The sequence below is a fragment of the Fringilla coelebs genome (genome assembly GCF_963513975.1).
Source record: "Fringilla coelebs genome assembly, chromosome: 4".
Taxonomy (NCBI): domain Eukaryota; kingdom Metazoa; phylum Chordata; class Aves; order Passeriformes; family Fringillidae; genus Fringilla; species Fringilla coelebs.
This window is the reverse complement of record NC_140032.1, coordinates 32781889-32809400: the sequence shown is the minus strand read 5'-3', so window position 1 is coordinate 32809400 and position 27512 is coordinate 32781889. Positions and strand designations below refer to the sequence as shown.

Here is a 27512-nt window from a genome sequence, read left to right as displayed (position 1 = left end):
GCCGGCTAGCGTCCCCCCGCGCTTCCTCTTTCCGCTCACTGGCTCCTTCGCAGTGACGTCCCCGCGCGGGCGCTCCTGACTGGTCCGAAGGGGGCAGCGGAGGCGCCGATTGGTCGCTGGCGCTGCCCTTCCGACGCTGCCCGGCGCTCGCTTCCTGAGGCGGCGGCCCGCCCGTGCCGCCTCCCGTGACCCGCGGCCGCTCCCAGCTGGCGCTTCCCGGCGCCTCCCGGCTCCATCCCGCCGCAGTGAGCGGCGCTACGGGGAGCGCGGGCCCGGGACAGCGGGGCGCTCTTGTGGCCGGCCTGGGCCGCCCTCCCGTCGCCGTCCCGCTGCCTCGCAGGCCGCCGTCCCGGGCGCAGGATGACCCCTCCGTCTCACTGGGACTTCCCGGTGGAGCTGTGCTGCCGGCCCATGGCGTTCGTGACGCTCACCGGCCTGGACGTGGTGTACAACGCCGTGCACCGCGCCGTGTGGGACGCCTTCTGCGCCAACCGCAGAGCCGACCGCGTCCCCATCTCCTTCAAAGTGCTGCCCGGCGACCACGAGTACCCCAAGTGCAGGACGAAGGTAGCGAGCGGCGCCGGCCCCGGCTGCGCCCCGTCCTGGCGGGGTCCCGGCCCGCTGCCCCAGCGGGCAGCAGGAGCGGCCCCGGGAGCGGCGGTGCGCGACTCGGTGGCTCCCGGCGGGGAAGGGCCGTGCTCCGGTCTGCCTGCGCTGCAGCCGGCTAGACCGCGCTCTGCCGGACCTCGGCTGCCTCTTGCCCCGGTGGTGGAGGGAAGCGTGGGAGCTTCAAGTTAGGGAAATTGTGAGGGCGAAGGGAAAGCCGAGGGCGTTGTGATGGAGCGCTCTGGCTGCATAGGAAGCCTAGGGGTGCCTTAGCTCACGAGCCAGAAGCAGAGAAAGAAAGCCCGTATGGTTTACTTTTTAAAGTGCTTCCTACTCTTCTACGTAGCATTAAGGTGACTTGTAAAATTTGAGCTTTAATGAAACCCAAAATTTAACTTTGGAGAAACTAGATACTTAATGTATTCTGAAAAAATCTCTAACCTAACCTATAAAGCTTTTTTTTTACTAAACATTTCACTTTAACTGAATGAAACACAGCAGAAGCAATAACTCTGCTGTTCTTTCTGCTTTGCAGTGTCAGTGAGTTTAACTATTATAAAACTACATAATTCCATGATGCTGGCAATGACAAAGACTAAACTGGTGTGTCCTTGCACTGTTTTGAGACCACTGTTTTCAACTGAGCCTAGTATTTCATACTAGCCTATATTCTCATACATGGCAGTATATGAGACTTGCTCCTTGACCCTCTTCTCCAGCCTCCCTGGAATCTGTTGTTCTTTGCTGCTAATATCTCATGCATCAGGCCCTGATGCCTGAGCTATTGAGGGATATGGCTTAATAGGAAGCAAAAGCTTGAGGGGAACAATGTTAAAGGCAAGATGACAAACATACTAAGTGACAAGAATGTAGAGGATATGCCCTTTCTCATGCTGTAAATATTTATAAATAGATTTTGTAGCTTGCTTCAATATCCTCAATATTTTCAGAGGACATCCTATGAGTGGTATATTCCAAAAGGAATCCTGAAGACTGGTTGGATGAACAAACACCTGAATTTGGTTCCAGCACTTGTGGTGGTATTCTATGAACTGGACTGGGATGAGCCACAGTGGAAGGAAAAACAGTTGGAGTGTGCTACTCGAGTTGAAATTGTCAGGTAGATTTTTTTTTCCACTTGCTTCATAATGTACTGCAAGCTAACGTAAGTGTGAATTGCAGAATCAGTTTGCATTCTAGAACACACAAATTTTTTTTTCTGAAACATAAATTGAGGGGAACTTGACCTTTGCTTTTTAATATGCAACTTACAATAAAGAACTTTTTAAATGGTTTATTTCTAAAGCCGTTACTTGTTTTACTTAAGTAAAAACAGCCTTTGAAATTTTACTTGCTAAACTCAGCACAATTGTTCTGTCCCAAAAGAAGGAAGAGAGCAATTTCTGAATGATGGAGCATATTGTGTTGTTTGTCTTTTTCATGTGTGTAGCATTCTTCCAGTGCTTCCATCTAGACTGATTTTTTTTTTTTCTGGTTATTCAGAAATAAGAAGTAAAACCTTGACACTGTGCTATGTTGTCTTTATTTTAGGCAAAGTTTGCAGGGAAGAAATACCAAAGTTGCTGTGGTTTTGATTCAGAAAAAAACACCATTGCCTCCAGGTACTTGAAAACTCTATGCACAGTTGTGGAGTTCTCATTTTTCAGAAGGCCCAGTGGACTGAGCTGACTTTGGTTTGTCACATAATCTGTGGTTCTTCATCTGATATCATCTACATTCATCAAATGCACTGTGGCTGCAGAGGGGTGTAAGATAAAAAGAGCATTCAGGACAGTTGACCCTAAACGTTTGATACTTTTATCCCCAACTTCTTCCTCTTAAGTTCAAGTGCATTTTTTGATACACAGTATCAGAGATGGCTTATATGGTAATACATCTGACCTGCCTTCTTGTAAGCAAGTTGCATTTTAAACTTTGCTTGAGATCAGGAAAAGCAGTAAAAGCATTGAGAACTTAGAGGAAAGTTATTTGGTACCCAGAGAGGTCTTACATCTTAACTTGGTTTTAATCAATAAAATTTTGGAGTCACTTGGAACTGTGAAATATGATGCACTTTACATTTCTGTAGAGCTACTGTGTGCTTTCTAGTGTCTGGCAAACCATTTTTTGTTTTTTGCGCTGCCTGCTGTATGTGTTTGTCTTTCCTGGATGCTATTGTATTTCTCAAGACACGGGATATTAAATTCTGTGAGAGATGAAAAACTTACATCAGACTTGTAATTTTTTGCTAAAAACTGCTAGAAAGTTTCTGCATGTCTTCTGCTGGATGAAGCACATAGTACTCTGAAAGAAATAAGAAAGAATGTGCTCTTGATTTTATCTTTATTAGATTTTTCAATACTGTTTAGACCTTTTGGTCTACCTAAGGTTCGTAACCTGACCTTTAAGCTTTTAGAACTAGTTTGACATTGCAGCACTACATGCCTCTTACTTGTGCTTTCCTTGACTTCACTAGGGGAAGATGTTATTGCATCAGAGAGGGCTGCAGCTTTATGTAATGCTTGTGACCTTTCTGGAAAATCACTCTTTGTACTTCCCCACACTGATCATCTTGTTGGCTATATTATAAGGTAAGTGTTGTAAACCCCTGTCTTGCTCTGTTTGCATGAGTTGGCTTACATGGCACCTGGCTTGCTGGCAGCAGATGGTGAACACTTGTCTCAAAGGGGAAAAAGATCTGCACACAAGAGTTAGCAGAGCTTACTGAAGGGGCTTTAAACTAGACTTAAAGTGGGAAAGGGATAAAACCAGTTTCACTGAAAATAAACCTGGGGTCAGCATGCCAGTGTTAGACTATTGGTGTGCTAGTGAGCTAGTGAGAGCCTTCATTCTGCTGGCTCAGTGGAGATTGTGGATGGAAATCCATGCAATGCTGTGTCCAGTTCTGGGCACCTCAGTGCAAGAAAGACATTGAGGTGCTAGAGTGTGTCCAGGGAAGGGCAACAGAATGGTGAAGGGTTGGGAGCAGAAGCCTTATGAGGACCAGCTGAGGGAACTGGGGTCTTTGAGAAAAGGAGGCTTGGGGAACACCTTAGTGTTCTCTACAACTCCCTGAAAGGAGACTGTAGTGAAAAGGTTGGTGTCTTCCCCAGGGCTTCCCTTCAAGCCATAGGGTGAGAAGAAATGGCTTAAGTTGCATCAGGGGAGATTTAGATTGGATATTAGGAAAAATTTCTTCACCAAAGGGGTTATCAAGCATTGGAACAAGATGCCTAGGGAAGAGGTTGAGTCACCATTGAAGGTGTACTTAAAAGACATGTATAGGGACAGTAGGTGGGCTTAGTGGTGGACTTGGTAACAGGTTGACAGTTACATTTGATGATCTTAAAGGTCTTTTCTGATCTAAACAATTCCATGATTCTAATGGAGAATTTGAGAGGTCATAGGTTGAGATGAATGCTCTGTGGCACTGATTGTAGACCAGCAGTGAATATTTTGCCTGTGTGCTGGAATTCTTCAGGTTATTCTGATGAATTCCACACAATTTCATTTCTATGTGAGGTTGAGTAATGACAGTCAGAGCTTTTAAGGAAATATTAGTAGGTATCCCAAGATGTTCCCCAGGTAGAAATAAAGTTGGGCATTTCTACTTCTGGCCTGCTGGTTTGAAATTATTTTCCATACAACTATGTTTTTAGATTTATCTCTTGACAGGCTTTTGCTTTTTCTCCCACTTCCACTCCCCGGCCATGTAGTTCTCTCCTTCTGTTTATGTTAAGTGGCATCTCTCTGGTTGCAAATATTATGTCTTTTTCATTTTATACATTTCTTGTGCCTTCTGTTTTGATATTTGCATGGGCTACAACTTCAAATAATTTAGGAAGGCCTTTCAAAAGCAAATTGAGGAAAGGTAAACGCTTTTGTGTAGCTCTAAAAAGAAGGGCTCAAACTAGTGAAATCATGTTTTATAATAATTAGTTCTAATTTTTCCATGTATTCTCAGGGAGAAGAGGGGTCACAGTCTGAGGTTAACTCTGCTCTCACCCTCATATTTATATATAAACAGTATAATTCTCAACATAAATTAATGCTCTTATTGTATCCATGCTGCTCACAAACTGCCACTGGAATTGATCAAAATAAAGTAACCATTACTTCCAGCTTTTCATATTTTTTTCTCTGCTAAATTGAGATTATAGTAACAGAACTGGTACTTCAGCCTTTATTTCCTGCATGTGTCAGTGCTGTTGCATGTATTCCTCTCCTAGATTTTGATCTTGTTCTAGTTGATTTTATTCCTTACAGCTTGGTCATACAACATATGCTCCTTAGATCCTCCTCAGTCTCATGTTGCATTTGGTGTGCTTGTCCTCTTTGTCCTCTCCCCATGTGAGTTGCTGTGGGCTATTTCTCTTGCTCACAAGTTTCACTGTTACCTCTGCAACTGAGGTAGCTGATGATGTTTGGACAGAATGATGAGACCCAGTCTGTACCCTCAAAATTTTACTGCTGTTTTTTCCTTTCACTGCTTCCCCCACAGTCCAGCAAACAGATGCAGTTCAGACGTATTCTATGAGCCTCAGCAGGGTTTTCTCGTTTTGACTTAAGGGCTTCTCTCATCTTCCTATTACCTTGCAAAATCAGAACAGCTTATCCTGAGACTGTCTTAAATTAAATACTAGAGTTTGTTATATGAGAAGTTAGTATATAAAGCTCTCAACTTACTTGTTCTGCTTATCAACAGCATTTTTGTGAAAGATTTTTATCTGCAGACTGTTAACCTGTGTGGTGACTTAGAGGAGTTTGCCAACAAGGTCCTTTGCCAACGCGAAAATTAACATGGTTAAAAGTAACTTCTTTTGAAGAACTTAAGAATTTCTTTGTATATGGGAGAAACTTTGTGACACTTATGAGCAACTTTGTTGCAGGTTGGAAAATGCTTTCTATGAGCATGCACAGACTTACTATTATACGGAAATAAGAAGAGTTAAATCTCATAAGGAGTTCTTGAACAAAACCACTCATCAGGTAAGGTTACCCTATTTTTGAAATACTGTGCAAGCTATATTGTGTCTTCAAATGTGAAAATAAGTGTTTGTTACTTAAATGTTTTTATTCTTCACTTCCAATTTGAGATATCCTCTCTTAGTATAGGAAGTAAATCTCGTTCTATTTTCCGCAATTGAAACTTTTATTTTGATTGGTTTTGTTCTTACATTTGTCTTTCTCACATCTTTCTTAGAAGAGCTGCAGGGCAAAATTAAGTTCTCAAATTAAAAAAATAAAAACTTCCCATTTGTCTACATGGTTTAATGTATTTGAGTGTAGTATCTTAAGTTGTGGGATGTGTTTCCCTTAGATATTTTGTACTCAGAGTTGCGCTTGATTTCAGTTTTTGACTTTTGCTTTTCAAATCCACTCAGGCACATTATGTTCTGTTGCGATTGCCAGCTTTGCTCTCTTGGAAGCTGGAATCCAAGTGGTGAGCTCCAAACCACAATCAGCTCTGTTGGCATAGAGATTTTGGGGTGTTACAAAGCTTCTCCCTTGTACCAGGGCAACAGGCTTCAAATGGATTAAATTTATTGAAAGATCACTGCTGTGTCATGGTGAACTATAGACAGAACTATTAGGAAACAGTTGCACACTTTTTCAAGTCAAGTGCTGTATTATGTAAACCTCTGAAGTTACCACCTGTATCTCTTTATAGCTAACAAAGTATGTTTGGAAGTTTGTGAATGATGTACACTGGTTGTGTTTTGCAGCTTTTGTTTGTTAGACACCAGTTCAAAATAGCCTTCTTCAGTGAGCTGAAACAGGATACACAGAATGCTCTCAAGTAAGACTCATGTTATCTTCCCCCATCCTCTCTACCCCAAATTACTGCTAAGCCATAAACTGACAAATATTTTCCTGAATGCAAAATTATTTAAACATGTAGGTAAGGGGCAAGTTCTTCACTGGGAAGGATGCTCTGGTTGGAAGGCTGTTTTTCACTGTTGGCAGTCCTCTTCTAGAACTTTATTATCATGTGTAATTTAACTCTAATTATTCCTGCATAGGAATTACAGAACTGCATATAATCTTGTGCATGAATTGAGGGCTCATGAAACAAACATGCTGGAAATCAAGACCATGGCAGGATTTATTAATTACAAGGTAACAACTGTACTTCTAGTCTTTGACAACTGTTACTTAAAAGATTGATGCAGCTTTATGGGGAGAAGTTGTAAAGTTCACTTTTATATTGCTTTTACAGAAATGATTAGAAGGGTTATCATTGGAACACCAGTTATGCTCAGACTTGCAGAGACTGCTGAATTCCACACAAAAGAAAGATTTTTAGCTGAAGTTTGGGATTATCTTGAAGGATTTGAGTTCATTTGAGATGCAGTCTTCTGAAAAACTAAGCTCTAACTCTCAGTCTGTGCAGGGAGAATGAACACCAGGACTGCTTGTTCCTTGAATATTTTTGTCTTCTTGCAAAGCTTAGGCCAATTTAGTTCAGTTACTGTTTGTTAGGGGGAAGAAAGTAACTCTCTAAGAATCAGTCCATACTTTTGTGGCATTTTGAGGGCTTTTAGGTAAAGCAAAACTATCCCACCAATTACAAGAATCTTGGAGTTGTATCCCATCAAATTCCATTTGCGGAGTGCAGGCTTCAAAATAATGATCTTTCTCGAGGCTCTGAAGTTCCCTGCTATATTTGGCAGTGAGTTATGCACTCTTCTGTTGATATCTTGGGCAAGAAGGGGATAATAAATAGTATTAGATGAAATAGAGGACCACATGGTTTCAGGTGTAGTACATTATGGTTTACAGATATAAACCATAAACTTTTCTTCCTTTGTTTTTTATGCAATTTTTGCCCTTCAGATATATGTAGAATTATTTGGGGGAGTTGTGGGGTTGAATGCTAATCCTTAGCAGCGTAACAGTGGTTTTTCAATTTACTTTTATCTTTTCCTAGATCTGCCGCCTCTGTTTTCAACATAATACCCCACTGGACGCTATTGCACAGTTCAGGAAGCATATTGACCTATGCAAGAAAAAAATAGGAAGTGCAGAACTGGCTTTTGAGCATGCTGCCTGGATGTCTAAACAGTATGTTTTTGCTTAGTAGTGTTTTAGCAAAACAGTGACCTTCAGAAGGTTTACTTGTATAGACAAGATACCAGTTCTTAGTTTTCTAAGATACACAAGAACATAAAATACACCATTGTTCTGTTTTGCGTTGATCATTGACTGCTTTTCACTTTGAATGAACAGAGTATGAGCAAATGCAGCCATAGAACTTAGATGCAAAAGTTCAGAGAAATAATATCTGTCTTGAGTAATCAGAACTTTTATTTGTAGGGTACATTTCAGTTCATATTGCTGTTCTATACATAATCTTGGTTATGAATGGTTTTTTAACAGGTTTCAGGCTTTTGGTGACTTGTTTGATGAAGCAATTAAGCTGGGATTGACAGCAATTCAAACTCAGAATCCAGGTTTCTATTACCAGCAGGCAGCCTACTATGCACAGGAAAGGAAACAACTAGCAAGTATGCTATGTAATCATGATGTAAGTTGGGAGGGGAATAACGCTTTGTAATTAACCACATAGCGAATTCCCTATGTAGTCTTAAATGGAAGTGGAACAATCTGTAATATGTGTAAATGAAATCCTAGGAAAGGATATGTGTCTTTGTGATGCTTGTTAACATTACATGTATTTGTAATGTGTGGACAAAGTGGCCCCAGGACAAATCCATTAGTATTTATTTATTTATTTACAAATAATTCTGACATGTTTAAAAAAATTTTTTAAATATATTTTTGCATCTCTGGATACTTGAGAACTGACTTTGTTTTCCCAGTATATTTATATGTGCACTGTGTCTGGTGACTTACAGGAAGCAGAGAAACAAGAGCATTGGTACTAGGATATGGGGGGGTATTGTTTTAATATTTTTCTAACACCTGTCTGGCAGAAAACAAAACAGGAAGCCTTTTAATTACTGTATTTGAATTTCCAGTCCTCTGTGCCATATCCCAACCCGGATCCCCTGGAAACGCAAACTGGAGTGCTGGACTTCTATGGGCAAAGACCATGGCGGCAAGGAATATTAAGTATGTTTCTCTACAGAAAGATGAGCTTGAATCCTTATTTGAGATCAGATTAGAAAAGGGCTGATTTGTCTTAACATACACACTTTAAATGTTAAAATATGTAAAAATGTTAAAATGTTAAAGTATAAAGACTAGGTGGTTTTACTGTAATTTGCTGATTTTGTGTAGATTCTTAAAAGCATGGGGAAAGATAGTTGTGTTGTAGAAATTTCCCTTCTAGGGAGGTATAGTTGCCTGTGAAGTAATAGAATGTGTGAGTGTGTTTGAGCTGAAGCTTGCATTGCATATTGCTCATGGTATAAATTGTTCCCTTTGGGTCTGGACAGAATTCTAGTTTCATGGATTTTTTCATTGTCTTATGCAGGCTTTGATCTTTCTGATCCTGAAAAGGAGAAGATGGGGATTTTATCCCTGCAGCTAAAAGAGAAAAATGTTCTTCACTCAGTAAGTTTTAGTCTTTAAAAAAAAAAAATCTGTTGTTTTAACATGACCCTAATGTTTTCATATATAATGATATTGGTAATATAATGATATTGGTTTTATCCATATATAATGATATTGGTTTTACCCACTAGGAGCTAATAATCACTTTGTTGAGTAACGCTGTCGCACAGTTCAAGAAGTACAAATGTCCAAGAATGAAAAGTCATTTGAGTGAGTATAGATTATCAGATGCATTTTTTAAATTTAATTTTGCAAAGACTTTCAGTAGTGATCTGGATTTTTTTTTTCCAGTGGTTCAAATGGGAGAAGAATATTACTATGCTAAAGATTATGCCAAAGCTTTGAAGTGAGTATCATTCATGATTGCTTCTTTTACCTGCTGCCTTCTCTCTAAGACCCCATGTCGTATTTCTATGGAATGATGTTGGAAGCTTGTATGAGATGCTCCTTGTATCTGGTTGTGGTTGAAGCACAAGCTATTGAGTCTGTGAACCCCACTTACATTAAAGAAACTAAAACAGCTGAGTCAGTTATTAGAGCTCTGAGCTGTTATGAATTTACCATATTGGACAAATTATCTATATTCCAACTCACTGAGTGCTGTTTGTCTCTCTTGTTTGAAGTAGGAGAGATGTATATACTTGTTAGTAGGTAAGTGGAGTTTACATGGAAGGGAAGATAGGCTAGGATAAGCAGATCAATTTGTGTCAAGTCTGATTGTTCTATGAACAAGCATTTTTTTTGTTTATGTTAGGTAGATTTTTCTGAAGTACGCAGAAATTCTTGTCTTAAATAGTTGAGAAGAGTTAAAAAAATTACTGCTTTGCTAGGAACAGGAAACAGTGGTCAGTATGAGGAACATATTAAGGTGTGTGGTTTTGCCTGATAAAGATTGATGCATATGTTGTGGACCTTTGAAACCCTGGAAGGGGAATAGGAAAGAAAAGAAACATCTTGGCTTAAGGAACATTAAATTTCTTCAGTTTGGAAGGGGACTTTATTGTGGGAGTTAGGTTTGTTTTTCTAAATACTTACTGCATATTCAATAGTAAGGCATATTTTTAATGCAATATTGGACTAAGGCACTTCAGTCCAGTTGCTATTTTGCTAGTTCTTTATGTGAGGACCGATGAGTTTTCTTGTCATCTTGTGAAATTTTTTCTATTTAGAAATAGAAAATTTAGGGAACAAATGTTTCCTTATCACAGTTTCATGTTGGTTTTGATGAAGCATTGCCTTGTATAAACATTAGACTTTAATGTAGCATTTGTATCAGTGAAAATGAATTTTGCATTAATGATACCAAAAAAATGCATGCTTCTAAAAAATATTGATGAGCATAACTTGTTTCCTCTCAACTTTGTTGTGTTACAGGCTGTTGGATTATGTTATGTGTGATTATCGCAGCGAAGGATGGTGGACCCTCCTCACTTCCATATTGACAACAGCACTCAAATGTTCATATCTGATGGCCCAGCTGAAAGATTATATCACATACTCTTTAGAGCTGTTGGGCAGAGGTATTCTTCTCTGAATATTTTGAAACATGACAAATCATTGTCAGACACAGTGCTTACTGTACTTCAGATTATTTGACTACAAAATAACTGTACTTGTGCTTGATTTTCACTATTTTCTGTGCTACACTGGGAGTTGAGTTCTTTCTTCTATTATAAAACTCATTGCATTCAAATAGACTATGTTAGGATATCTGAGATGCAGAGCTTTATTTGAGACTGTTCAAATAATGTAACAGGAACTTCTGCGCTTTGGGATGGCAAAGAATGGTAGTATAGCTAAAAGAGAAAAACATTTTTCCTAGTAACAAACCTAACACAATTTTTCTGGACTTCAATATCCCAAATATACTTCTCCAAGAATCTTTCTAGAACTCTGCTGATAAAATATGTACGAGGGTTGTTTTAGGGGAAAAATGTGGCATAGGGTGGCTCCACAGTCTCTGGTCCGTGTAATGCCTGCTCCTTGACATTGCAGAAATAATCCTTTGGGGCCCTAAATTGCTAATGCCACTATTAGTGCCAGTGGTAATGGGTTTGCATCTTCTTAGAGCTAGTCAGGCTACTCTGCTTTGTATTGAAGAATAGAAAATGATGCAAACCCACCTTTCTTCAAGAAAGAGAGTGCTTATTTTGAGTAGTGTTTGTTTCTTCCTGTCACCTTCTGTGAAAGGAAGGTGTCAGGAAGAAGTTTTTTTGAAATTGTTTTTTTCCAGTATTATCTGAGCTGGCCTCTTTGTGTGTTCCAGACTTGTCTATGCTTTCTTCTGTTTTTAAACATAAACAACAAGGAGATAACAGCATTATTCTTCTGAGGCTTTGCTCCAATAAATTGCAAAATACTTGTCTAATAAAAAAATATTTTACTTGGTTCCAGTGAAAGTAAGAGGAAACATTTAAAATGGGAATGTCCTATGTTACTGGTAGATGGATGTTAGAATTCTTTTTCCTCTGGAATGTGTTATTTGAAAGATGCAATCTGAGGGGAAAATTTACTGTTAAGTTAAGAAAAAAGTAAAGACCCTTGCTTCTGTCCTGTAATCTTTGTTTTGTTCTCTTTATTAGCATCTACTCTCAAAGAAGATCAGAAATCTCGAATAGAAAAAAACCTCATAAAAGTTCTGATGGTAAGTGGCAGAACTCCTATTATCCTTTCAAATAATCCTAGGAGTGGTCAGTGTCTGGTAACCTCCTTTTATTGTTCTTTGTAATCCTTTGCCTGCATACAGAATGAAAGCCCTGATCCTGAACCTGATTGTGACACTGCTGCTGTGAAAGCATCACAGAAATTGTGGGCTGACCGTGTTTCTTTGGCAGGCAGTAATATTTTTACAATAGAAGTCCAAGATTTTATACCATTTGGTAAGTAAGAAGACACCAGATCATAAATTTGGATGTAGTTTTACCTTGAAAATAACTAATTAGGATGAAAATATGAAAGATGTATTAAAACTAACAGCAGTGTTCCAGCCTTGCTCTGTTCCTTCTCTGTATCAACAAGATAAAAAATAATGAGAGAAGTCAGGGATATCCTATGTGGGATATGGATTACTAAAGAATTCCCTGATTTTTGAAATATTTCTGATTTTCTGGTGTGCTGTGAAGTAGGATTCTGAGGAAAGAGGGCAGAAGGTGTGCAAAGTAATACCATTAAAAAGGGGGCATGAGTGTCATCCAAGTGTACAGGACTATCCTTTTTCTGCTGGACATCTGTATTTCCTCTCCGGTGTAAAAGTTTTGGCCAAGTGCTGAGAAGTGGCGTTCTGTGGCAGGCAGTGTTAGTGGCCAAATTTATCCACTTGCAAAACAGAGTTGTAAGAGTATACACAGAACAATTCTTGCCACAATCATTTCAGGAGTGTGCTTCTGGAATTTAATGTTATAGTTTGTTTAATACCTACTTCTTGTTTCTTCTTGCTTTTTCTTTTCTTTTTAATTCCAGTACAGTGCAAAGCAAAATTTCTTGCTCCTAGTTTTCATGTTGATGTTCCTGTGCAGTTTGATGTGTACTTGAGAGCTGATTGTCCTCATCCTATCAGGTTTTCTAAGCTCTGCATCAGTTTCAATAATCAGGTACCGGTGTTCTATCTATCTCTGACCTAGTGATAGAAACTGATAATAAGAATGGAATAACATTTTATTGGTTTTAAACATTTAAAAAAAAAATTGTTTTTGCCAAAAATTATGTTAGTAGTTAAGCTGAAAGATGTTAGTTTTTAATGCATTATCTATTGCTTTTGACAAATGTATTGGTACTAGGATAAGACTCTGATTAATTCGTCTGTCATTTCTAGGTTTTTTTATGAAGCTTGCTGAAGTTTCAGAAGGATCATTTTAATGTCTTATTCTTCTGATTCGTGAAGTTATATTAATATAATGGATGTCTTGTGTCAAAGAATTGCAGTGTAATTCCTTGCTAGTTTAACTTTGTTATTGTGAAAAGTCAGAAAAACCCATACAGTTTGATCCAGTGTCACAGAGCCTTAATATTTGCTACATTGCCATTACTCTCTAAAGATGTCTTCTGTCTGAATGTATCAACTTTTTTTCCCCACTTCTCCATTGTAGGATTACAATCAATACTGTGTTGTAGAAGAAGCCTATCAGAAAAGTGATATTCTAGAACAGTCATCACAAGGAACAATGTGCTTAGTGCCTGGCAAAACAAGAAAGTTCTCTTTTAAATTTGTTGCAAAAACAGAAGATGTAGGAAAGAAGATTGAGGTTTGTCCTTTTGTTTTGTACCTTTCTTACTGTTACATACAGTTAACTCAAACTGCAATGTGCCCCTAATCTAGCACCAGTTAAAAAGTCACTGCAGTTCTGAATGTCTGAACTCTTGAAACTGAGTATCAAAAGTGAGTGAAACTATTGACAATGACAAAACATGAAGAGAACCACAAAAACTGAAGAATTGTTTCAAGAAAATTTTATCATTTTTTAAAAATATGTGCAATACTTAAAAAGTGAGTGGTGGTATAGTACTATGGGAAGGTAGGAAATTGCATCCTATTACACGGCTTGTACCTGAACATGGATACTTTTTCCACTGCTGTTTCATTAAATGAAATCCTGGGGTGGTGAGGTCCTCAGTCTCCAAGCTGTCAGAAGCTTTTTGATGGTATATGTATTTATTATGTCTGTCTGTGTTGCAAAACTACATTCCTACAGCAGCTGATCAGAAGACTCACCAATAGGTGTTTAAATTTGTGTCTATCAGATCACTTCTGTGGATTTGATCCTGGGAAGTGAATCTGGCCGCTGTGTGATTCTGAACTGGCGAGGAGGAGGGGGAGATGCTTCCTCCTCTCAAGAAGCATTGCAGGCAGCACGGTCCTTCAAGCGAAGACCTAAGCTTCCAGACAATGAGGTGCACTGGGACACTTTGACCATTCAGGCAAGCACAATGTGAGTAACTGGGGTTCCAGACTGGTCTTTTTTTATTGAGTTGTTCCCATCATGTTGTTTTTCAGGAGTCTCCCTTCTCTTAGTTTAATAGGCCATCAGTGGTGGGAACTTTCTTATACAATAGGGTGTTTTGGCCTCCTTTAAACTAGGCTTAAAAGCGAGTTATTTAAGAAAGATGCAATAACTGAGTCTTTTCTCTTAAAGGATTATTTCTAGAGTGCCGAACATTTCTGTTCAGCTCCGTCATGAACCTCCTGCCCTGACTAATGAAATGTATTGTTTGATTGTGACAGTCCAGTCACATGAGGAGACAGTGGCCAAAGATGTCAAGCTTACAGCAGGTTTAAAGCCAGGTATTTGGGGTTATTTTCTTTTAATCCAGCAGTCTCATAATTGACTCCTTTTTGTGGATGCAATGCAGAGAAATACAGTAAACTGTTTTCTCGCAGTAATTAAAAGCCAAACCAAAGTGAACAGTTGGAAATGATGAAATACCAGTGATAAGAATAACAGCTAACAGATTCATTCAGTTATGATAATTTTAACCACTGTTTGTCTGTGGTTCTTACGTGGGTATTTTCAGAATATAAATCTCTACAAGTTTGAAAGAAAACACAGAAGCTTTTATATTATTTTCTGACTTTTTATTCCATTTTCTTGTAACTTAAGTTTTCTTTTCCCCAGACAGAGATCTTTTTTTTGCCGAGCTGAAAGCACTAGATAGTGCTAGATAAATATTTTCTAAGCATAGACTTTGTGGGGTTTCTCTCACACCTATGCTGCTTTTTTTGTTTTCCCTGCCCTGGACAACATGGTTTGGTTTTTAAACCACTTGAAATTTGGGGAACAATGGAGCACTGAAGCAGTATTTCTTAGAAAGCAAAGGGAAAAAAATGCATACATTGTATGTCTGTGTCCTAGCTATCTTTATGTAGATATTGCTGACAGTTTTCAGTGTGTGAAACCCAAATGTTATACTCAGTATTCATCTTTGTAGCAATTATCCTGAACGACAAAAGTATTTTTTCAGTCACTAGTATATAGGATGCCATACGTTCTGTGTATTCTGAAATAGAGCCTTGTTTTCTATCGAGTTGTATGGTTCATTAAAGTCACTGGAGTATTCTTGAAACTTGTTTAATTGGATGTTTGGGCTTGGCTCCTGAAGTACTGTTTAATGGACGGTCTTTGTTTTCCTTAGGTTTTTTTTTTTTCCTTGCTTGATCTAATCTCTTTAACATGGGATATGCAATTGAAATCTGACATTTCACTTAAAGGGAAGGTGATGTATTTTCCACAGTAGTAACTCTTTGGCAAGATGTAGCTTGTTTTGCTTTGAAAATTATCCCATGTAATTGCAGTAATGCCATTATTCTAGTTAAGCTCTGACTGAAGAATGGTGTCATTTAACATCTATACATTTCTTTTTATGTACTTTCAACACCAACTTGAAAGAAAAGTTTTCAAAATATGTGAAATCATTAAAGCATGTTCTTGAAAACAAAAGAATCACAGAACAGTGAAACTTCCTTTCTACTTCATTATAGAATATCAAGAAAAACTTGGATCACATAATCCTGTTGTATTACATAGATGGTAGGGAATATCTAGATATGATTTCTGATTTTTGAGACTTTTTTTTTCCTGGCCCAAAGAGATGTAACAATAAACTTGCAAGGGTACAAATGCTTCAACTTGGAAAATTTTGAGGTGTTTTCAAATCTGTCTTCTGCTGGTACTTTTGAAAGATTCTCTTGCTTGACAAAATGAACTGTGTTAATTCCTCATGCATTGCTTTTATAGATGATTTTTTTTTTTTTTAAAGTTATTGTTTTCATGGTTTAGTGACGTAAGCCTGTGTGGATATGAACACTGTTTTTAATCCTAGGGCAAGATGCTAACCTGACTCAGAAAACTCAGGTGACTCTTCATGGAACAGATGCATGTGATGACTCCTTTCCTGCACTGCTTCCTGATATCCCTGTAGGAGACTTGCAACCAGGGGAAAAGGTGAAGGCTTAAAACCTTACTTCTATATCACACTCAAGAAAATAGAGACCAACTGATAAAAGACTCCCTTAGACAGACTTCAGTTTACTTTCTGGTATCTGAACCAATAAATCAAATGCATGTGGCATATTTTGCTTACTGTTTACATGTAGTTTAGTATTCCTTTAATGAGACCATCTTTTGGACTAAATTGGAGAATAAGGTATGTTCTGGGTTTGATGATACAGCTGGGAGATATGAAATAAGGAGGCTAACTTCAACTGCTAATGAAATGCACTGCTTAACGGACAGTGGATAATAGTCAGCAAGTGTGAGTCAAGATGGTAGAGGACCAAATATGCACTAAACTGAAGTTGTGACTAGTAAGTTAGAAGCTGGTTATGTCATGTATTGCACAGTTATGGTTCTTTTTTTATATTTTTAAGTAACAGACGAGCATCTGGAACAAATCCAGTGAAGCAGTTGGAGTTGTGCTACTCTGGTTAAAATAATTTGCTGCATGATCCGGATTGTGCATTCTAGGAGATACATTATGGTCAAAATAATGCCCATTCTACTGTTGCCCTCTTGGACCAAATCAGATGATTAACAACTTTTGGACAGCTCTAGATGTAATTAATGTAGTTTAGATATAGCTCACACAGTCTCTTTTATTTTGCAGCTGGAAAAACCAATATACATCCGTTGTGGAACAGTTGGTGCAAGAATGTTTCTGTTTTACATTTCTTATTTAATCAACACTGTTGTTGAGGGGAAAGAAATCCTCTGCAGGTGTCACCGGGTAGGTTTTAAAGATGCACTATTTGCATTTTATACAGAAAAATTTCTGAAATACAAGAAATATTCTAAAAGCTGTAATTTTGAGTATCTTAGAAACCTTTCCAGGAGATAGAATAAATGCTAAGTCAGCAGTACGGTAGCCCTTTATAGCATATATATAGTTCTATAACTATTACCAGAAGAAAAGTTTTCTATATTTGCTCATAAATATCTTTAAAGATCCTTTATAGCATATATATAGTTCTATAACTATTACCAGAAGAAAAGTTTTCTATATTTGCTCATAAATATCTTTAAAGATATGTTCTTCCCTGGGGAGGACTTGAATAAAATAACAATTAAAAGTAACTTTATATTAATAATCTTTGACCTCAATAGCCTGGCCTTAAGTTGACTGTAACTTTTTTCCCTCTATTCTTCCCATCCCTTTTGTTGCTTCTAAAGGATGAAACTGTAACCATAGACACAGTATTTCCTTTTGATGTTGCTGTCAAATTTGTCTCCACAAAGGTATGTGTTTGAAAAGTTGTTCATGTTTTGGAATCACAGCACTTTGGAGTCACGTTCCGTTTCGTTAGAAATAGTCAGAGCTTGTGTGTGTCTTGACAGCTGGAACACTTGGACAGAGTATTTGCAGATATACCATTTTTGCTGATGACGGACATCCTGAGTGCCTCTCCTTGGCCTCTCACTATTGTAACAAGCAAGTTGCAGCTATCAGCTTCCATGACCCCAGTAGATCAACTGGAATCTTATGTGGAGAATGGTAAGTTTTCTTAGAGTATGTTCTCTATCAGGAGGATGCTTTTTGCATAAATTGGGAGTAATAAAGAGGGACACCTTAAACAATGTTTGTTTCTTGAATTGTAAGTGGAAGAAAGCTGCTTAGTACTCTAGTTGCTTGTCAGAATACAACTTGGACAGCAGCATACATTAGAATTTAGTTCTGCTTTACTAGATCAACTAAATAGACTTGGATGGTGGATGGTAAAGAAAATTCTAATTATAAAAGACATGAGGGAAAGCACCTGAAATACTTCTGAAATGCAACTTTTTAGATATCCATATCAAAAAATACTCAATATTTCCAGTGTTTCTGGGTCATATATACTTTCTGGAATGCACTTTACCATGTGATAGAGGCAGTGTCCAAAGGCCAGTGATTGCAGTCACAAAACTGATAAATGTGAAGCTAGAAAGGGTAGGTTATAAAAAACAACCGGTAGTAACCATCTTTCTTTTTTTTTTTTTTAATATTACCACAGTTTAGTAACTTATTATTTGCATTAAAAAAGTTATCTTGAAGATCTCAGCCATTAAAACTGCTGTGTGTTAGCTTTGAAGTTAAATAAGTGGAGTACTTAAAAGTAGAGCTGATCCAACATCTTCCAACAAAACACTGTCTTTGCATTTGTGGCATCAGAGATGTGAATTTTGTCTTCTGTCAAAACTGTGGATGCAGTGGGGTATTCTGGGTGTCTGTTGACTCATGTAATCAAGGACTTGCAAGGCTCTACTTGATCTGTTGATTCAAGGATTGCCTGACAAAAAGCAATTATTCCCCAGATCCTTTAGTCTTCAAACTATGATATTTCATCTTCAGCTCTGGCACTTTGTGCTTCATGGCTTCTGGCTGATGCTCAGAAAGAGCTAAGTGCCAGGACATAGGAACCCTGTAGGTATCAGCCATTCAGTTCTCCATCTTTTTGTTGATGGGGTTTTTTAAATATTAATGATAAATTTTGAAAGACCAAAACCTATTTTCTTATTACTTTTTAAAAAACACTCTCTACATGTAAAGGCACTCTCTTTTTTTAGTTTATTTGAGTGGAGGAAAAAAAAAAGAAAAAGTGAGAACTCAGCTTCACTGAAAAGCCAGTAGATTTTTCTTGCATTCCTTCTCTTCCTGTGCCCTCATCCATTTCAGAGGGAGAGGGGATGTGTCCATGTTAATTTTAATTTTCAAGCATCAGAGGCATCTTATGCTGATGTCTTGTAGAATTTGAATTGGCATTATTTTGCTTTTTGTGTGTGGTTATGAACTGTAAGTTTGCAGTGATTTGTTCTGTGTGTGCATTAAAGATATTATAATGCTGTTCATGAAGTAAAGTGACATATATTTGTGTATGTTAACCTTTCATGTATTAGGATACTTCCCAATCTATTGGATTTATACATTATGTAGGTATACTTTGCAAAGCACTTCAAAGGCCTTTCTGGCTGTATCAATGTCTTTGTGTCATATGGCATTTCTAGGCTTGGTGGCTTAGGCTGTTATTATGCTTTGATTTTAAACAAAATCTTGCTGATAGTTGTTTTACAGACAGGTGAGAGTGCCAGTGAGTGCTTTTGCCTTCGATGTCCTCCAGTTACTAATGCTAGTGGAGTGGCAACTGGATGTTATATAATTTCCTGGAAGAGGTAAGCATCTCTTGGCCTTGATAAGGAGAGGAAGTAAGCTGATTTGTTTTTAGGAATGATAGTGAGATGTTGGGTTTGGGTTTTTTTGGAGTGCAGAGGAGTGCAAAAAACAAAGAAAAAAGTTCTGTATTTTCCTGTAACAAGCACTGTTTAGACTTTGGACCTACTAATTGCTGCTTAGTTTGTTATACTTACTTGATACTTTATGTAGTATAATATTCAACATGGTCTGCATTTGACTTTTGCCTGCAGAAGTTCACCTGTGGAAAGTGTACCTGTTGTTAACACAGTCATCACTCTGCCACATGTGATTGTAGAGAGCATTCCCCTCCATGTTAATGCAGGTAATATTAATTTGGCAACATACATGTCCTAATTAGAATTGTCAGAAATAATTAGGAGAAGCATAAAAAGTAATAGGAAAACCTCTAAAAAAGCAAAGTGAAGGGTCATTTTATAGCTAATTAACCTTATAACATAACATGTGTCATCTTCCAAAAGAGCTGCGGAATTTTCTCCCGTTCTATTTTCTTTAATTAAGAAAATCCTTAAGTGGACATACAAAGTGTGTGTTATTTATCCAACAGCTACTGCTGAGAGACACAATTGTAAACTGCAATTTAAGGTTTGTTTCAGTTTTGAAATTAATGAGTCTCCTGCTAACATTTCTTAAATTTTTACCTTTCTCTTTTTATTTTCTACATTTGACAGATTCATTCTCATTGAAATATTGGAAGATACTTATTAAAAGTCCTGACAAGTTATTCTATTATTAACTAAATTACAAGTTATCCTATTATTAACTAAATTTATAAGCAAAATAAAAACAGTAAAAAGTCCTCCTCTCTGAAATTTTGGGGGAAAAAAAAGGATAATGAGCCCTTCATAAGTTAGACATTTAAAAAAAAGGTATTAAAACCTCATGCACCAGTATATAAGGCAACCTCTAACTGAGGAAGCCATTAAGCAAAGTCCATTAGACAGCAATTTGATATAAACTGCCTTGTACCTTCCTTTGAAGGACATGACAAACTACTGTCAAGGAACAGAAACCTGAGCTGAAACTGAGGTTACTTGATGAGACTTTTACCATTTTTGCAAGACAAGATTTTGAAACTGAAAAAAAATTCCACAGGAAGTCTAGGAGGCTGTTAAGCCATAATTGGTGGTGTAGAAAGCAAATGTAACTACTACCTAGGGAAGTTTCTGTCTCCTGTCAGTCAAAATTCTCGTGACCAAAAGATTGGCCATTTTGCAGAAGTCAAATGATGCTATGGCACAGAAAATGACAAATGACCTGAGCGAATAGCAGAGAGGCAGGAGGGACCAGCTTTGTACATAATTGCTCAGCTATAATTACCTATGTGAGCTTTCCTGCCTTTTGTAGTATAAAGAAGTCAACTCCACCTCTTTCTAAAGACTGTTTTTGTGTGGTCAGCTACAATTCAGAAATGGTATAAGAAGGTGTTCTTGACCACCTCTCAGCTGTTAATCTCTATGTCTCAACATCTGCTTGTTTCTCTGAGGATGACTTATTCCAAGTGCAGAAGGAAATATGTAGAAATAAACTCATTTGTCCACAAGGACCAGCATTCCTCCCATACTCTAAGTCAAAGGAAGATCTTTTTTTTAATGAAATACAAATTGATCTTATAATTTAACAAACTAGAACTAGAACAATAAATCCCCTTTCACCTTGACCAATTGTTTACCAAAAATAAACACCCCAAGGAGTTCCTGCTTCATTACCTGTGTCAGTACTGGCACACTGTTTGCAGTCAAGAAATTTGAGAGATTTTGAAGACTCAGAGAACCTATTCACACTTGCTTCTACCTGGCCTAATTTCCTTAGGGATGAGTAGTTTATTCCCAGTTATTCATATTTTGTACAATTCTGGTGTCTTCACATGAAGAACAGCATACATAAAAACCAAAGAATGATGATATGTACATCACAAGGCTTTGCTTTGCATGTTTTGACACTGAAATGAGAGTTCCCAAAAGAGGTAATATCTTAGCATAGGGAGGCAAAATTATTTCCTACTTCATCACCATCTGCTCCCAAGCTAGCTTGAGGAAAAATGCCCACATCTAAAGCTCTGTGAAGTGTAAGAAATGACTTTCACCTGGCAACTTCCTGGGTATTGAAAGTTGCTCCAAAAGATGGCAGATTGGGTTTTAGGAAAAATTTCTCCACCAAAAGGGTTGCCAAGAATTGGAACAGGCTGCCCAAGGAAGATGTTGAGTCACCATCCCTGGAGTCTTTTAAAAGACATGTAGCTGTGGCACTTAGGTCATGCCTTATGATGGACTTGGGTTAATGGCTGGACTCTGTGATCTTACAGGTTTTTCCCAACCTAAATGCTTCTATGCTTCCATGCTTCTATGAAAATCAGACTGCTCTTGGCTTCAGCTCCCTCTGGTGGGTAATGCATACTCCAGAGACCAGCAATTACTGCTAAAGGCAACCACCAAAAAATGAAAGAACCTGCAGGTTGCCATATTTTTCTTAAAATACAGATAAATACCCCAGATGAGCAATGACTACAACAGAGATCAGAGTTAAAGCTACAACTTCACACATCTGTGCTGAGAAGTAGAAGATACAAAGTTCCTGTCAGAATGCGACTCCCTTTGAATTCAGAGAAGATATGGGGGTTTCACTCCAGGCAGAAACTGATTTTCAGCATCTAACATTGATTAAAATGAAGAACTAGTTAAACACCATTTGTTTTATCAGAACATTCACTTGGATTTCTGTTCTTGACTGATACTTTGAGCTGTCCCGGTTTCAGCTAGGATGGAGTTTATTTGTTTCCTGGTAGCTGGAGTGGTGCTGTGTTTTGGGTTCAGTGTGAGAATCATGTTGATAACACACTGATGTTTGGTTGTTGCCAAGCAGTGCTTACCTCAAGTCAAGGACTTTCCAGTGTCCCAGGCTCTGCCAGTGATGAAGTGCACAAAAGGCTGTGGGAGAAAATGGCCAGTACAGCTGACCTGGACTGACCAAAGGGACATTCCATGGAATGTCATGCTCAGGACATAAGTTTGGGGAAGTTGGTCAAGGGCCACTGATGGCTGGTCAGGGACAGGCTGGGCATTGGTCAGCAGGGGGTGAGCAACTGGACTGTGCATCTCTTGTCCTTCTTAGGGTTTATAACTCTTTCTCCTCTGCATTACAATTATTTTTATTATTACTAGTATTAGTAGCATATTTCATTCTTTTTCAATTAGTCAACTGTTCTTATCTCAACCTGTGAGTTTTGGGGTTTTTTTCATGATTCTTTTCCTCACCATGGGGAATGGGTGCAGTGATTGAGCATCTGTGTGATACTTAGTTACTGGCTAGGATTAAAGCACAGCAAAGGCATAAAGGTCGATGCCCTTTCTAGAAAGAATTTTCTTGGCAGAAAATATTCATTATTGGGCAAATCTCACACCTCAGAGATTCTTCATTTGTTAAAATGAATTCAGTTTAGTGAAAAAGAAAACTATGCTTTTAAATCTGTGATTACCTTACCTACAAAACACGTATGCCCACCTATTTATCTGCTGAAAAAACTGAAACTTACAGCATATTTTATAATTTATTTACTTGGGCACAAATCTAAGTCCTTCCACAAGGACAATGTGCAGACTGTATGGCAGTATCCCAAATACATCAGTTATGAAAATGGCAACTTGTGATAATTCTTATGTTAAAACAAAATCAGTAATCTCTCCTCTACAAAATTGTACTTAAATTTTGATTACCTCATAAAAATGCATGGAAATGTTGCCAACATCAGCAATCTGACAGAAGAGGCTTAGACTGAATTGTACTTTTCTGCTCTCACAAGTGGCACCAATAAATCAAACGTTAGTTCTTGCATCTCTGTGTTGGTTTTTCTTTCATTCAGAAGCTTGCTTGTTGGTCTGAATCACAAACTGACAGTTGTTTTGGAAAAAAAAACCCCTATGTTCCCATCAGAAAACTGCAATTGAGTATGAGAACATTTGGGATAAGAATGGTCAGGTAAATTCATGCTCTTCAGTGGACCACAACCATACTGTTCAGGCTGAGGTCCAACTGTATAGCCTATCCATTAAATGGCTTATGGAATTACATTGCATTTGAAGACAGCTCAGTGGAAGAGAGGCTGGACAAGACCTGGCAATGTGCACTGGCAGCCCAGAAAGCCTACTGTGTCCTGGGCTGCATCCAAAGCAGCGTGGGCAGCAGGACAAGGAGGGGGTTCTGCTCCTCTGCTGTGCTCTCACGAGACACCACCTGGAATGCTGCATCCAGCTGAAGTCCCCAGCACAAGAAAGACATGGATCTGTTGGAGCAAGTCTAGGGAAGGACCACAAAAATGCTCAGAGGGCTAGAGCATATCTCCTCTGAAGAAAGGCTAAGGGTTGGGGTTGTTCAGCCTAGAGAAGAGAAAGTTCTGTGGAGACCAGATTCTGGCCTGTCACTACTCAGAGGGGGCTTCTAATAAAGATGGGGACAAATATTTTAGCAGAGCCTATTGTCCTAGGACAAGGGGTAATGGTTTTAAACTTAAAGAGCACAGACACAGACTGAATGTAAGGAAGATTTTTATGATGGGGTTGGTGAAACATAGGAACAGATTGCCAAGAAAGGGGGTGGATGTCCAGTCCCTGGAAACATTCAAGGTAAGATTGGATGGGGCTCTGTTAAAGATGTCATTGCAGGGGAGTTGAACTAGATGACCCTTAAAGGTCCCTCCCAACCGTTTTAAGATTCCTTGGTAACTAAGCTGCAGGCATGTGTTTTACATCACAACTTTCATTCTGAAAGAAGCTGCAGAACTTACAAAAGACATTTCTTTCTTATGAATATTTTTTTCCTTTTAAAAAAGGAAACCATCTAACTTTCAGCTACAAATAAGAACCTGATATCAGAAGCTCTTCACAAGAGATATAATTTTAATTGGAATTCTAAGCAATGGATAAAATGCCCTAGAAACCTCTTCCAGAATTATTGTAATTAATTCCTCTCCCCTTATGCTGCTTCATATGTTTGCACTTAGATGAAGTAACATAAGGCTTTTATGAGGTGAGGGGCTTACATGCAAGTCATACACAGTACAGACAGAATGTTTGTATACATGTAGGACTGAAGCCTCCATGTAGTGGAGGACTGGGGACAAAGCACATTTGTATGAATGTGCTTACAATACTCATAGTTCTGTGCTTAGAAAGAAATACTAAGTGACTTCATTAGCTCTGATGTACAACTGCTTTGAACCTCAGAGAAAATATCTGATTTTCCTTTGTTCTTAATATTAAACCAAGAAAAGATCTGTTTGTAAGAAGCTTGTGAAATCTGTGGCTTTGCTGTTAAATTATTATTGTGTTATTAAGACTACTCTGCAGTAGTCATTTTATTCTCTGCAGTTAAATAGCATTTCACAGCATGTTTTATTTTGTTTGGCTAAACTCCAGGCTTTCTAGTCCTCTAGTAGAGCCTAAAGAGTTGCCTGCAGACTGTAAAAAGAGTTACATACTTTTAAATGGATTAAAAAACACACTGAATTTGGAGAAGGCATTAGGGTTATTGCAAAATTATGTCTATTTTACATATTTATTACATTGGTAACCCTCTCACTAAGGTATTGCTTGTCCTACCACAAGATTCTGAGGAGTGCCAAAACCAATTACATCTTCTACCTTATTTTAGAACCAAAACTAATCAGTCCCCCTCTTTTAGGAAATAATGTATTGCTGATCATTCTGGCTGAATGCCCTTCTCCTAACTTAGGGTTTCTAGTCTCACCTGTCTCCAGAAGCTCAGTGGTTGCTTCTTCTCTGAGACCAAGTGGAGCACACTCTTGAAATATGTTCCGCAGTCTCTGGAAAGCACTCATCTGTTTGCTCTTAGCTTGCTGCCTGTGCACAGATCCCTGCTGAAAATATCCCTAAAAAATGTGTTACCAACATGACTACAAGACAAGCTGTGAGAACAAACTGGAAAGTTAAGAAGCTGCTGTAATCCTAAAACATGATTAAAGAACACCATTACTTCAGGTAGGTGCAGCTCTTGCCTACCAGACTGCTGCACAGTTTGGCAGATGGACAGATGTGGATTTGAGACTTATTACCTCTCTTTTAATAAGTATATATCTCAGCTGGGAAAGTCACACCATCTCTAAGATGGGAATAAAAGCTCATATATCTATTTGATGACAGTGTAACCAGCATCATCTATAAAGGCTCAGGGAATCTTTTCCTTCAGATAATACCTTCCAGTGATGTACTTCATGCTATAATGAGAAAAGCACTGCTGCTCATTTAAATATACAATTCATTTGCACAATAAAATGTTGAAGGAAACTCTTCAGACTCAGTATTTTTTAATGTAAGTGCTTAGCAATTAGATTTCCATTGATTAAAGAAGTGAATCACCTTCAGATTAATGAAGAATAAATTAATCTCCCAAAGAACTGGAAAGAAATGCAAATTTATTCCTTTGCCAAGTGACTTCTGAACAGAAAGAATTCAGCACTCACCTGGTAGGCTGCAGTTTGTAAGTATTTGCAACAAAATGAACATGAGGAGAGCAGATTTCAGGTTACTCAGTGAACTAGTGAGATCTCCTGGGAAAATATCTTTGCTGGTGCTGGGGTCCATCAATGCTGGTCACTTTTTAAACATCACCTCCTAAGAGCACAGGAGCAACAATTCCCAAATGTCTGAAGTGAGACAAGGCAGAAGACTATTTTGGCTGAACAGGGACCCTTTCTTGCAATTAAGGTGAAAAAAGGGAAGTGTATGCCCAGTGGAAGCAAGGCCAGGTGACATGGGAATACAGAGATGCTTCTTGCCACTGTAGGGAGAAAGTTGGCAGAACTGTCAGGGACAATAAAAGGTTTTTGTCAAATATATTAATGGCAATAGGCAGTGAAAAATAACATTGGCCTGTTACAGGCTGAGGATGGTCACCTCCCAAACAGGGACAGGGACCAGGCAGAGGTGTTTAATGCATGCTTTGCCTCTGTCTTCACCACAGATGAGGGACCAAGGGGGTTTCAGTGCCATGAGATGGAAGACCAGGGCTCATCCCAGTTGACCCTGAAGTTGAGCAGGATCTGCTGCTTCAGCTGGATCCCTAAAAATCTATGGGGCCTGCTGGGATTCATCTGAGAATCCTCAAGGAGCTGGCTGATGTCATTAAAAAACCTCTCTTGATTTTTGAGTGGTTTTCAGAATCCAGAGAGATCCCAGTGGACTGGAAGCTGGGTGGCACTATCCTGATTTTCAAGAAGGGCAAGAGGGAGGAACCCTGGAAGTTACAGGCCTGTCAGTCTCGTTTCAGTGCCAGGTAAAATCATGGAAAAAACTATTCTGGAAGACACTGAAAAACACCTGGAGGACAATGCAGCCATCAGTCCCAGTCAGCACAGCTTCATGAGAGGGAAGTCCTGCTTGTCAAATCCGATTTCCTTCTATTTCAGCTTCCCTCTGGGAATGAAGATGACACATTACACAGATCCTGCTCAACTGAAATGTTTGTGTCCAATTCACTGTTAGAATGAACTCCATTTATGCTTTTGATGATTTGCCAGTGCCTAAAAAGCGTTGAGTAACACCTGCTTGATTACAATCTGTCTGCACTGCTCTTTTGGTCAGAATTATCTCTTTTGATACTCCATGAGATGTAGCACAACAGTGTCTGCTTTTGTATTATGTCAGTTAGATTAATTCTTCCAATTATACCTTTAAGTAATTATAAGATTTTCTTTCATAATATTCCTGAGATTATGGGATTATCAGGCTTTTGCCACATAAAACCTGAAAACAATGGAAAAACCCCACATATTTAAGGACACAAATACAAACCTAATCTACACACAGCACAAACCTACTAGGTTTCTTATGGTGTGCATCAGTCAAGACTTTGTATTACTATCCCTTCCCCTTTTGCATTCTAGACTTACAATATGCCCTTTCTTTACATACCAAAACCAATAATGCACTTACTGTACCCTAAAAGTATCAATTCAATAGAATTCCAGAATTAAAAACAAATATCTGGAAAACCTTACAACAAATCTTCGATATCTCATCTCTGATACTTCCTCAAAATATCCAGATGTAGTGAAACACGATGGTGATAATTTCTGGCACCCCCTGGAAGCCCCCACCTCAGGTCCATCAGCTGGATTTACAACCTCTTTCTTTACAGTAGCTGCATAATTGAGGAAAGCATTCTTCCATTAATGCATTTCTTTCTGCCTCTGATTC

At 38.6% G+C, this 27512-nt stretch overlaps 1 protein-coding gene across 2 annotated transcripts; it reads left to right on the top strand.

The window, feature by feature from the left end:
- The first annotated feature begins 169 nt into the window (after nucleotides 1-169).
- Nucleotides 170-23114, top strand: LOC311152814 (trafficking protein particle complex subunit 11-like). Of its 2 annotated transcripts, none has more exons than XM_084204218.1 (27): nucleotides 170-567; nucleotides 1557-1726; nucleotides 2158-2228; nucleotides 3083-3197; nucleotides 5496-5595; nucleotides 6333-6406; nucleotides 6630-6726; nucleotides 7538-7671; nucleotides 7987-8134; nucleotides 8589-8682; nucleotides 9047-9126; nucleotides 9258-9336; nucleotides 9418-9472; nucleotides 10501-10646; nucleotides 11709-11770; nucleotides 11873-12005; nucleotides 12586-12716; nucleotides 13212-13367; nucleotides 13864-14051; nucleotides 14256-14404; nucleotides 15940-16061; nucleotides 16723-16842; nucleotides 17286-17351; nucleotides 17451-17607; nucleotides 19154-19262; nucleotides 19515-19606; nucleotides 21608-23114. In XM_084204218.1, exons 1-27 carry the CDS (start codon nucleotides 361-363, stop codon nucleotides 21649-21651), a joined length of 3099 nt encoding a protein of 1032 aa, XP_084060344.1. In that variant the 5' UTR covers nucleotides 170-360; the 3' UTR covers nucleotides 21652-23114. The 2 variants fall into 2 exon arrangements, with proteins under 2 accessions (XP_084060344.1, XP_084060343.1); XM_084204217.1 differs by lacking the exon at nucleotides 21608-23114 and adding an exon at nucleotides 19974-20053.
- Nucleotides 23115-27512: the final 4398 nt, after the last annotated feature.

Coding starts and splice junctions, on each gene's coding strand:
- LOC311152814 (XM_084204217.1), top strand. CDS start 361: ATGACCCCTCCGTCTCACTGGGACTTCCCGGTGGAGCTGTGCTGCCGG. Junction 8,135..8,588: donor GTATGCTATGTAATCATGAT/GTAAGTTGGGAG, acceptor TTGAATTTCCAG/TCCTCTGTGCCATATCCCAA. Junction 14,052..14,255: donor ACCATTCAGGCAAGCACAAT/GTGAGTAACTGG, acceptor TTTCTCTTAAAG/GATTATTTCTAGAGTGCCGA.